General features: G+C 37.6%; 1 protein-coding gene across 2 annotated transcripts in view; it reads left to right on the forward strand.

Annotated features, from left to right (window-relative positions):
- pappaa (pregnancy-associated plasma protein A, pappalysin 1a) overlaps positions 1-13,316 on the forward strand; it is a 132,059-nt gene that overhangs the window by 52,258 nt on the left and 66,485 nt on the right. For both annotated transcript variants that reach the window (XM_058777729.1, XM_058777730.1), the window contains exon 11: positions 9,163-9,359. In XM_058777729.1, coding sequence (XP_058633712.1) covers positions 9,163-9,359 — 197 coding nt within the window. The remainder of the gene's footprint in view (positions 1-9,162; positions 9,360-13,316) is intronic.

A 13,316-nucleotide genomic window follows, 5' to 3' on the forward strand; every position in this document is an offset into this window, starting at 1 on the left:
ATTATTATTAATATATCATTGATTTTGAAAAAGAAGTATCTTAAATTAATACCACTGTTTCAAATAGAAGCATGCGGTTTTAGCTGCATGCGCTGTTGAAGAGCTGAATGAACACCGGTAAACTGAAGCGCTTATTATTTATTAACAGTGTTTTATTTTCAGGTAGTCTACAATAGGTGTATTTAGCAGGAGCATTCAAGAAATTGAATGAACAAATATAAAAATAAAACACTATATAGATTGATTCCTATTAAAGCAACTGTATTAAAGTTTTTCAGTCAAGAGTAGTGAGTGATTTTTCTCTTTGTGTTTGGTGTTTTATTAACATTAAAGGAATGATTCACCCCAAAATTAAAATAGACTAGTGTTTGATTTTTATACCTTCATTTACTCGCTCAAAAGTTGTTTTAAACCTGAAGGAGTTTCTTCTGCTGAAAATAAATGCTATTTTGAAGAATGTGGAAAACCAAACACTTGCTGGTCTACAGTGACTTCCATGGTATTTTTTTTTTCCTACTGTCAATCCTAAGTCAATGTGAACCAGCAACTGTTTGGTTAGCCACATTCTTCAAAATATCTTCTTTTGTGTTCAGCACAAGAAATAAATTAATACAGGTTTGGGACAACATGTAAGTGAGTAAATAATGACAGAATTACAATTTTAATAACTATCCCTTTAATTACAGTCGGTAGCATGTTTAGTACTGTCCCTTTAAGACCTGCACGCATCTAATATACAGGCACGCATGCGTTTCTCTCAGCTGTTTACCTTCATTTTAGACATAACCAACTGAGTCTATACATAAACCTTGTGTGTTTTGACAGTATTAGCACAAAACATAACTTAGTTCCGTAATCAGGCGCTGTTTGATGGGCTTTTTAGAGCACGCGCTTTGGGTGTATGTGCTCAGAAAAGGCGCTCGTCAGAACAGAACACTTGAGTGAAACATTTAACCAGTAAGTCTTAGAAGCAGATGCAGAGAATGTACTTTTGTGACTGCGAATAAGTGCAGTGTCCCGTGAGAGTAACTCTACCGCTGAGTTAACACTGATCTGAATGTATGTGGCGTTGTACAGTATATAGAGACGGCGGCGCCAGAACTGCAGCTGATAGAATGCGCGCTGAAGTACCATACTACGATATTTCTTCAAAAAAGCTAATCGTGGAGACATTTTTATAGTCCACGATCAAAAATCGTCATATCGAACACCTCTACCCTCGGCAGAAATCGCAGACCGGGGGCACCGGACCTTAAGGGCACTTTGCCGTCGGACCTCAAAGGGGCAGGGGCTCGAGCCCCCCTGGCCCCCCCCTTGTGCACGCCACTGTTGATGACAAATATGCATTCATACTTGGTTATTCTAATTACTAAAGTTCTATCATCATATAATATTAAATTATCATAATATTATATTATAATGCTTGACTGACTGATACTAAGTGTCAGTAGATACATAGTGTAGATTAATGTACAATGTTTTATAATAATAATTTACTCTCTTTAGTGTCCATTTCATTAATTTAACATATTTAATATTCGGGGCATCCAAAGTTATTTGACATTTGAACATTTTTTTAAAAAGTAATGCAATAGTTACTTACCCTGGTAATTAGTTACTTTTATAATGATGTAACTCAGTTACTATTTGTGAGAAGTAACTAGTATCTATAACTAATTACTTTTTTAAAGTAACGTGCCCAACACTGGATATTATACAGTGGGGCAAAAAAGTATTTAGTCAGCCACCAATTGTGCAAGTTCTCCCACTTAAAAAGATGAGAGAGGCCTGTAATTTTCATCATAGGTATACCTCAACTATGAGAGACAAAATGAGAAAAAAAAAAATCCAGAAAATCACATTGTAGGATTTTTAAAGAATTTATTTGCAAATTATGGTGGAAAATAAGTATTTGGTCAATAACAAAATTTAATCTCAATACTTTGTTATATACCCTTTGTTGGCAATGACAGAGGTCAAACGTTTTCTGTAAGTCTTCACACACTGTTGCTGGTATTTTGGCCCATTCCTCCATGCAGATCTCCTCTAGAGCAGTAATGTTTTGGGGCTGTCGCTGGGCAACACGGACTTTCAACTCCTCCAAAGATTTTCGATGGGGTTGAGATCTGGAGACTGGCTAGGCCACTCCAGGACCTTGAAATGCTTCTTACGAAGCCACTCCTTCGTTGCCAGGCGGTGTGTTTGGGATCATTGTCATGCTGAAAGACCCAGCCACGTTTCATCTTCAATGCCCTTGCTGATGGAAGGAGGTTTTCACTCAAAATCTCACGATACATGGCCCCATTCATTCTTTCGTTTACACGGATCAGTCGTCCTGGTCCCTTTGCAGAAAAACAGCCCCAAAGCATGATGTTTCCACCCCCATGCTTCACAGTAGGTATGGTGTTCTTTGGATGCAACTCAGCATTCTTTCTCCTCCAAACACGACAAGTTGAGTTTTTACCAAAAAGTTCTATTTTGGTTTCATCTGACCATATGACATTCTCCCAATCCTCTTCTGGATCATCCAAATGCTCTCTAGCAAACTTCCGTAGGGCCCGGACATGTACTGGCTTAAGCAGGGGGACACGTCTGGCACTGCAGGATTTGAGGCCTTTGTTACTTTGGTCTCAGCTCTCTACAGGTCATTCACTAGGTCCACCCGTGTGGTTCTGGGATTTTTGCTCACAGTTCTTGTGATCATTTTGACCCCACGGGGTGAGATCTTGCGTGGAGCCCCAGATCGAGGGAGATTATCAGTGGTCTTGTATGTCTTCAATTTTCTAATAATTGCTCCCACAGTTGATTTCTTCACACCAAGCTGCTTACCTATTGCAGATTCAGTTTTTCCAGCCTGGTGCAGGTCTACAATTTTGTTTCTGGTGTCCTTTGACAGCTCTTTGGTCTTGGCCATGGTGGAGTTTGGAGTTGGACTGTTTGAAGTTGTGGACAGGTGTCTTTTATACTGATACTGATTATACGGATTTGCCCCACTGTATATATGATAGTCCCAATCATTGTTATTAATGTTGTGCATTGCTGTTCGAGCTGCGTGCGCTGAAACTTAAGAGCTGAATGAACACTGGTAAACTGAAGTGCTTTGCTGGCAGCTTATTTAAGTCAAGGAAATGTATCATATATGAGATTAATAAGCTATTTATAAAACATAAACTAAACATAATATTACAACTTGTATGTACAAAAAGACGTAAATGCACAAGTGAACTCGAACTAAGTTACGTGCTAACCAGAATGTGTAACTTCTGTTGTGGATGCGCTCTTCCCGCAACAATGCGCTGAAAACACGACAAATTAAACCAAAGAATTCACAACGTTTTATAATAATATGTTTTCATTATAATAAATATATATATATATATATATATATATATATATATATATATATATACAGTATATATGCATAAACTAAACACAATATTACAACCTACAATTACACAAAAGGCTGCAAATGCACAAGCGAACTTAACTGTACTAGTCATGAATGTGTATCTCTGTTGTGGATGCGCTCTTCCCGTAACAACGTGCTAAAACACGGGCGCACAAAGATTCCATTAATTATTTAACAGTAATGTTCTCATTATAATATGACAGACTTGTCCTGTACATGTTGCACTTCACTGTATTTTCCTTTTCGAAGTGATTCCAATAATATTTCAAGCAATTAAAAACCATCATAGCAAACAGTGCGCATCTGAAGTGCCTCTGCAGGAAATAATGCATTATTTATCTGCTTTTAATATATCGGACACATTTTCTTATCGATTCGATAACGATAACAGAAAAATTTACATTTATCGGCCGATATCGATATGGTGGCCGATATATCGTGCATCCCTAGTTGGTACAAACACTTGACAATAAAGTCCCATTAGTTAACACTGGTTAATGCATTACTAACAATGCATGAACTTACAATGAGCAATACATTTCTTACAGTATTTATTAGTCTTTGTTAACCTTTGTTAAAAATAAAACTGCTCATTGCTAGTTCATGTTAGCTCAGTTCCATTAAAAATATTTTAAATATATTAAATATATAAAACAGTTACTTGCTTACTTAGTTGTGTATTAATTTATTAGTTTTTTTTTTTTTTTTTTGTATTTGTAACATTGTAAATAAATGCTTTAGAATTATTTTTGGTAACACTTTAGTTTAGGGACCAATTTTCACTATTAACTAGTTGCTTATTAACAAGCACATTACTAGCATATTGGCTGTTTATTAGTACTTATAAAGCACATATTAAAGGAACACACCACTATTTTTGAAAATAGGCTCATTTTCCAACTCCTCAAGAGTTAAACAGTTGAGTTTTACCGTTTTCGAATCCATTCAGCCGATCTCCGGGTCTGGCGGTAGCACTTTTAGCTGAAGCTTAGCATAGATCATTGAATCGGATTAGACCGATAGCATCTCGCTCAAAAATTACCAAAGAGTTTCGATATTTTTCCTATTTAAAACTTGACTCTTCTCTAGTTACATTGTGTACTAAGACTGACGGAAATGAAAAGTCATGATTTTCTAGGCCGATATGGCTAGGAACTATACTCTCATTCTGGCGTAATAATCAAGGAACTTTGCTGTCGTACCATGGGTGCAGCAGGCGCAATGATATTACGCAGCGTCTCTCACAAATGTCTCCATGGTTTCAAGGCACGCTCCCTGTGCAAGCAGCGCTGCATAATATCATTGCGCCTGCTGCGCCCATGATACGGCAGCAGAGTTCCTAATCAGATTCAATTATCTATGCTAAGTTGCAGCTAAAAATGCTACCGCCAGATCCTGAGATTGGCTGAATGGATTCGAAAACAGTAAAACTCAACTTTTTAACTCTTGGGGAGTTGGAAAATAAGCCTATTTTCAAAAAGTGGCGTGTTCCTTTAATGCTTTATTCTGCATGACCATATTTTAGATCCCTTAATCCTTAAACCCCACACACTTAAACCCATCCTTAAACTTGACAACCACCTTACTAACTGTTAATGAGCAGCGGATTAGGAGTATATTGATTTAAAACTCATAGTTAAGAGTTGATGAGAATTAAGGCCCAAACTAAAGTGTGACGGAATTTTCAATTACAGATTTGTGTTAACTAATATAGTTAACAAATTAACCTTATTGTCATGTGTTAACATTACATTTTGTTTAAATGTATTTTAAAATGGTCCATTTCTGTAAATTTGTAAATGGTATCTTCCTTAGTGTATTATACGTTGTTGTTGTAATTCTTTTTAGGTGAACTACTAATATTCAGTTGTGTTAATATAAAGTGCCAGAGAGACAAACAAAAAGACAGAGTAGGAGTGAATGGAGAGACAATGTGGGAGAGAAAATGTGAAAGTGGGAGATTTGAAAATGAGAAATAGTGAGGAGAAAAAGTAAAGCGTAAAACACTTGAATGAGGAAAAGCAGCTCCATGGCCTGGAAAAATCATTCCAAATATCCTTGAACTTAACAGTGCTCCTGTCTCACTCATGGCCCTGGAAAAACCTGAGGTGTCCGAAATCTGAAAAATGCTGCCTTCAGAGGTAGGAAGGCATTAAGGCACATCTGAAACCAATGTTTGCGCAACATCCTGTCTGCAAAGATGCCTTCATCTGGTGGGATTCTGAAGGCAGCACAGATGTATCTAGAGTCCAAAATTAACACCCGCAAAGCACCGAATTTGAGAAACTTCACTGCAATTGGCTAGTAACTTTATTGGGACCTGCAGCGTGATTTGAAATGACATCTGAGAAGGACAATCTGACCCTCACTGATGTAAACTGTTTGAACGATACAGAGGAGACATTAGCCATCTGCAAAATAAAACATCTGTTGCGATTCTGTAGAACTCCATGTGGTGACACATATGTTGAATATTGCTCACATTAGGCCATCAAAGTGAACACTTTAGAAGAAGGATCACAATGTGTCTTCACAGATTTGAAGTGGGTCCAGTTTCTCATCCTGTGATGTTTGTCCTCAGTATGCAAGGGAAAACTGCCTAATAAACCCATTGACATGGGGACAAGCATGATTATATGCATATATATAAGCAATATCACACGAGTAGATGTAAGATATGGCTGTATATCAGCGCGTCTGTGATTCGGCCGTAGGTAATCACAGCATGCAGATATACAGTCATATCTCACATCTACGAGTGTGATGTTGCATTTATACAACAGTTTGACGGCACAAGTGTGTAAATACATAAACAACAACAACGGAGTGTCTATAAAAAACCCTCTTTTGTGCAGAACTACTTCTTTCCACCATGGATTCAAATGTCAGTTTGACAGTTAAACAGCTGAGCCCAAGGCTCTGTTACTAATTCCAAAATGTCACTTTAGAACTAGTAACAAAGGAAAGTTGAGTCGCTTCAATGAATGCTTATTCTATTACTGTATTAAAAGCTCACTGTATTATGTAGAGTATTATGAGAGCGAGATGGACTGAGCAAGTGTGATTTAACGTACCTGCATCCGATACAGCATTCATTCTTCAGATCGGTCTCATATTCACAATAAACATTAGTTTGAATGTCCACTGAGGGAAGTGTTATCTTTGTCGTACCGTTAATATCCTTTCATCTGTTAAGGGTGATTTCTGATGACAGCACTGCTCAATGCGTTTGTTCTGCGTCAGTCTGTTGTTGAAACTAAAAATAACTTCCGTTTATAGCATTTATTTTTCAGTGTAAAATTTTTTACTGCTGACTCACTCATAAAAACAGTCTCTTGTCGCCATCTAATGGCAGAACAATGAAACTAAAATCACCATCACGGAACACACCGTTTCCCAATGCTAAACACTATTATTAATTCCTACTATTATTTAGACCTGTAACTTCTTCTTTAAGAGGTTCCTCTGTCCTCCACTCGTTACCTGTATTAATGGCATCTGTTTGAACTCGTTCAAAGGGGACCTAGTGAATGACCTGCAGAGAGCTGGGACCAAAGTAACAAAGGCTACCATCAGTAACACACTGCTCAAATCCTGCAGTGCCAGACGTGTCCCCCTGCTTAAGTCAGTACATGTCCGGGCCCATCTGAAGTTTGCTAGAGAGCATTTGGATGATCCAGAAGAGGATTGGGAGAATGTCATATGGTCAGATGAAACCAAAATTCAACTTTTTGGTAAAAACCCAACTTGTCGTGTTTTGAGGAGAAAGAATGCTGAGTTGCATCCAAAGAACACCATACCTACTGTGAAGCATGGGGGTGGAAACATCATGCTTTGGGGCTGTTTTTCTGCAAAGGGACCAGGACGACTGATCCGTGTAAACGAAAGAATGAATGGGGCCATGTATCGTGAGATTTTGAGTGAAAACCTCCTTCCATCAGCAAGGGCATTGAAGATGAAACGTGGCTGGGTCTTTCAGCATGACAATGATCCCAAACACACCGCCCGGGCAACGAAGGAGTGGCTTCGTCAGAAACATTTCAAGGTCCTGGAGTGGCCTAGCCAGTCTCCAGATCTCAACCCCATCGAAAATCTTTGGAGGGAGTTGAAAGTCCGTGTTGCCCAGCGACAGCCCCAAAACATTACTGCTCTAGAGGAGATCTGCATGGAGGAATGGGCCAAAATACCAGCAACACTGTGTGAAAACTTTGTGAAGACTTACAGAAAACGTTTGACCTCTGTCATTGCAAACAAAGGGTATATAACAAAGTATTGAGATGAAATTTTGTTATTGACCAAATACTTATTTTCCACCATAATTTGCAAATATATTCTTTAAAAATCCTACAATGTGATTTTCTGGATTTTATTTTTCTCCTTTTGTCTCTCATAGTTGAGGTATACCTATGATGAAAATGACAGGCCTCTCTCATCTTTTTAAGTGGGAGAACTTGCACAATTGGTGGCTGACTAAATACTTTTTTGCCCCACTGTATATCAGTTATGATACTTACATTTGAAAGCCATTAAAATAATATTATTGATGGGATATATCAGTTTGATTCTAATGATTATGCATTTAATTTGACTTTTACTTAATGCAAATTAATGTTGGGATTAAACAATAACAGGCAGACCTTCAGACAATACAGCTACAGATCCATTTTCTGAAAAAAATAAAAAATAAAACCTCTGCATTACATAACACTGCCGAGATGATAACCACTACATACAAAGCATCCTGATTTATTATCAGGATGGACTGAAAGAGAGGAACCAGATAATGACTTTGTTGTGCAAGAGGTCTATCAGATGTCATTTTTCTTTCTTTCTTTCTTTGTATTTTTTTTTTTTTTTCTTCAGTGAGTTTAGGCTCTATTTACTGCTTTGTCACAGTGGAGTCTTATGAAACAATATGCAAAATAATGAGCAACTGAATAAACTCCTTTAGTTAACTGAAATATTTTTATACTGTAACTTTTTAATAGAGAAATATTTATATTTTATGGATTTTTTTGAGTGATCATACAAACAATAAATAACTCAATAAAACGCAAGAAGAACTCTGTAAGTCCTAATACAAAGATGTAATATTTGGCTGTTTATAATTTAGGCATTTTGACAAAAAATATATAGTACATTTTACTGTTAAAAGAATAGTTTTGCAGAAAATGAAAATTTTGTAATCATCATCATGTTCATTCCAAATATTTTGCGAAAGACAACAGGAGCAAATTTAATAAATATCATATGCAATTCACTGATAAAATAAATGATTCACAAATTCATTTGAATCACTTTTTTTATATATATATATATTTTGATAAATGCTGCTTTTCGTGCTGTTATGTTTTCAAGTTGTTTTGATAGCAAACTTAAGTTGCAATGCTGTCTCTGTCATTTACAGTAGATTTACAGACTTCAGAATTAGTATCTGATATATACTTTAAAGATATTTCCCCTTCTTGTTTGTAGCTTGTACCATAGCTATACTTTTGAAAGACTAGTTAAGGTACTTTAAATTTTGAATAGTTTGTGGCTTGACAAGCTATAGTTTCAAAGAAGCTTCCCAAACTGTGTATCATAATTATATTCAGAGAAAATACACATGCTACAATGTCTGCAGTACTTTAAAAAATATATATTTTTTGAACCTTTATTAGAAAATGTATATTTTGTGTTTGTTTATGAGATGCTAACACGACTGTCTCTCTCTGTCTTTCTCAAACACAAACATGCATACTTGTGTTCAGATGAGCCCAGCATGTGCTACTATTATGACGGCGATGGCGTCTGTGAAGACTTTGAGAGGGAGACGAGTGTGAAGGATTGTGGCCTGTACACGCCGAATGGTTTTCTGGACCAGTGGGCCACCTCAGTGGAAGTGTCCCATGAAGAGAGGCTGTACTGTCCAGCTGACGTGGCTGCTGGATATCCTGCTATTACTAAGGTTAGTGTCCCACTATATTCAGCCTTAGATACATTAACACATACAGTGATAGAGGTTGCCTAGTGGGTGTTTCAGATTGATTAGTGTAAGTTGTATACTGAGGCAAATCATGTCAACTCATTGTAGTCATTGCATCACATCACTGTGCATTTTGTATTGGTCAACTTTGTATTGTTGACATTCGTTCATGTCACCTCACACAAACAACTCTCTTTGAAAATGAATGGTTTCTGGTCACTTTGTCATTATAAACTGGCATAGGTGTAAATGACCTTTAGACGCTTTGCACGTTTCAGGACCAGACACAGTCTATTCACCTACTATTTGAGGAATGTTGCTTTTTCAATTTGACAAGCTGTGATATTATTGGCTGACTTGATGCAACATATGCCATCTTTAACAAGATGATTTTGTTGTTTAGAGGTTCAGACTTAATTTGCCCTGATGGAAAGCATAATTACACTGTATACACATGATTACACAATGTATTTAATATATTATACATTGTTTGTTTTGTGTACAAAATGCTCTGCTTTTAAAGATAGTCTTAAGCCTTTTAACCCTATTTAACCCTGACATATAATATTTTTATTTAATTAATTAATTAATTTTTTAAATAAATTAACAGGTTATTGAGAAAAGATTATTATATATATATATATATATATATATATATATATATATAAAAATAACAAAAAAGTTTGTAAATGAGTTTTATACTCAAGGAACGGAAAACAAACAAACAAACAAAAAACATCTCAATTTTATCCAGAGGTCCAAACTGAACCAAAATATGCAATCTGGTGCATTTTTCTGATATTTATGTGGCCAAAAGGTGTCCTTACTATTTTTCTGTTTCCTTGACCTTGGTAGTTATCTTGCTGTCTATGGAGGGTCAGAAAGTTCTCAGATTTAATCAAAAATATCTTAATTTGTGTTCCAAAGATAAACAAAGGTCTTATGGGTTTGGAACGACACGAGGGAGAGTTATTAATGACAGAATTTTCATTTTTGGGTGAACTAACACTTTAACAAAAATCAGTAAAGATGAGTTTATACAGTTAAGCCTTTTCATTGAAGAACTTTGGGTTGCCACAAATACTTGCATTTGTTCCTTTGGTAAGACTGGAGATAAAATCTCCAGAGCTGAGTAGACCATAAAGATGTCTGTGAAATTGCACGCCAACCACAGTGTCAAACGGCCCTTGTGCACAATGTCCTGGCCTGTTGCCTTCTAAGAACAGACGGTGTTAAGTATGGCTAAGGAATGGCTGAAAAATGGTCCTAAAAGTAGCTTTTGCTTGTTAATGCAAAACTTATGTTTTATTGTTGTTGTTGTTTGTTTGAATAGGTTGAATATGTCCTAAACAGTTTTTATGAGATTCACCCATTTCATTCATACTCTTAAACATGTAGCCCACATGACTCTAGCTTCATCTGGCTCTTAGAGTGCCATCTGCCGTCTGTATTGCCGTCTGAAGTGGCATATCAGAGCTACTTGAAGAGCTTTTAAACACTCTCATCTTTGAAATGCTTGTGTTGTTTTGTTTTCGTCAGTTGTTTGTCATATCCCCTCATTCAGAAGGGTTTGGACATGTCTCATACGTTCAAGGCCCGTTCACCCTTATAGGGAAATGAGCGTAGCCGATAGGGACCTGCTGGGATGGTTTCAGAGTGCAGAGGGGGAGGATGGGTCTGTGCTGGAGCATCAGATGCCAGTGGGCCTGGAGCCACTGCTTTAAGCTATGTGCCGTGAAGAACAAACTGATCTTTAGGTCAAGGGAGCACATTTTCATTTATGTGAAAGCCACATCTGAAAGCTTGCACACTGTAACGTTTCTGCTCACCACCTGACATTTTAAAGACCAGCTGTGTGTCTTGCATCTAGAGAGAACACACTGTCTTTTCTTCTGTGTGGCCTGGAAGAGATGCTCTTGATTTAGGTCATTTACAGTAACACTAGTCCTTTTTCATCCATTTGAACTCTGATTAACATTTAATACCAACTAATCACAGAGAAGTTATGTATTGTGGATCCCAGTGAAAATTCTGTTTTATTAGGATGTTAAGTTAAATTATGATTTACATGACAAGCTAAATTTTTCAGTTCAAGTAGTTACATTGCAGTCATACTACTTTTTGCAGTGATCCTCAAAGAACCTTACAGTGAGCAGTTCTCAGCTTCTTTTTTCTTTTTTCTTTTTTTTTTTCTCCATAGTGTGGAGAAAAGTTTTCATGGATGTTATTATTTTTTTTTTAATGGAACCAAAAAAACAAAACAAAAAAACATTATTTTAATATGTTTAATAATATTTAAGAGTGTACAACGCATCCATCTGATTTGAACATGATTTGCTCTGAATGTGTTATTCAGCTTCAGGCACATGACTGTTTTGCACAATAATAAAATAGTATACATGCATTGTGCACTTTTCATGCTTTGTGAATATAATGGCTTATACTACTATCATCTGGCAACAGTTTTTGGAGTTGCCTTTATATAGCACATAGTTTTGTAAATGCATCCTTTCCAGTTCTGTGCATGTTTAAACGTCTGGAAAAGAAGTCTTCAGGTTGTTACACAGACCGGCTAATTGTGCATCAAAATTACTGTTGATTTATTTCAATAATTACCTGCTCCTAATTTTACCTCTCTCTTGGGCTAACTGCTGCTGGGGTCAGTTGAGGTACTTCTTACACCCTACACCTGGCCAAGCACGAACAGGACTCAAGAGTTCTCTGATGTAATAATGCTTGAACAGAACATCTTGTTTATGTGGTGGTACCATTGGGATGCCGCTTTTAGCTGACGCTGGTCCGGGGGGAATCCACCAGTTAACAGTAAGTAAGCACACGCTAGCATAGTGTGGTCAAATAATGCAGCCAGCTGATCTCAAAGGCGTCCATGCTTCTCAGCAAGTGATGACGTCAGCTCCATTGCCCTGGAGGCATAATGACAGCACACAGGAGAACATTGTGCTGCTGGAGTCTGCGTGTGAACAGATACAACCACAAAACACTGGCAAGGTCTTGCAAGGTGGGAGGGACAAATGAATCACACCCATTTCCTTGTTGGTTCACTAATCGTCTTCAGCAATGCTTTGATTGCTGTGTGGCAAGATAACTTTGTGCAGTCAACTCTCAGGGTTTCCTAACTTATGAGATGCCCAGAGATTTAGGGCCGTCAGTTGATTTTGTGTAAATTTATTTTAAAGGTCCCATGACATGCTGCTTTTTGGATGCTTTTATATAGGCCTAAGTGGTCCCTAGTACTGTATCTGAAGTCTCTTTCCCGAAATTCAGCCTTGGTGCAGAATTTCAGCCACTACGAGCCAGTCCCACAATGAGCTTTCCTTAGGACGTGCCATTCTGTGTCTGTAGCTTTAAATGCTAATGAGGAGGAGAGAGGCAGGGCAAGGTGGAGGGTGGGTGTGTGGCCTTAACCAGCTTGCTCTACCATGCGCTACTATGCGCTAATGTTGGCAGTGGATGTATCGCAATGGCTGTAAACAAACAATCCTTCAAGCTTTTCAGTTTGACCCAGAATCTGATCCGGATGGAGAAGCACAGGATGAAGAAGTTGCAACTCAGCGGCTACAGCAGGATGTCTCCGAATGGTTAGTTTAAAATATTGTGTCTGGATACGGTACTTTAGTTGGTTTGTTTATGTATGCTGTTACAGTTATTATCATGTAGCTAATGCTAGCCATAGGCTCGGATGAAGGAACTAAAAAAATACTTCGGTGTTCATTTGTACATCCAAACACTGAGCAACTGCCATGCTTCGCTCGTTTGCAAGCTATGATGTCAAAAAATATTGTGCTCGCCTTGCACGGTAGTAGCTCATTTTCTCATGGGCGGGCAAAGCAGAGAAAGGGGAGGTAACCTTTCCCCGTATGACGACATAAAGGGAAGATTCCAGATTGGGCCATCTGAGCTTTCATTTTCTCAAAGGCG

The sequence above is a fragment of the Onychostoma macrolepis genome, chromosome 05 (genome assembly GCF_012432095.1).
Source record: "Onychostoma macrolepis isolate SWU-2019 chromosome 05, ASM1243209v1, whole genome shotgun sequence".
Lineage (NCBI taxonomy): Eukaryota > Metazoa > Chordata > Actinopteri > Cypriniformes > Cyprinidae > Onychostoma > Onychostoma macrolepis.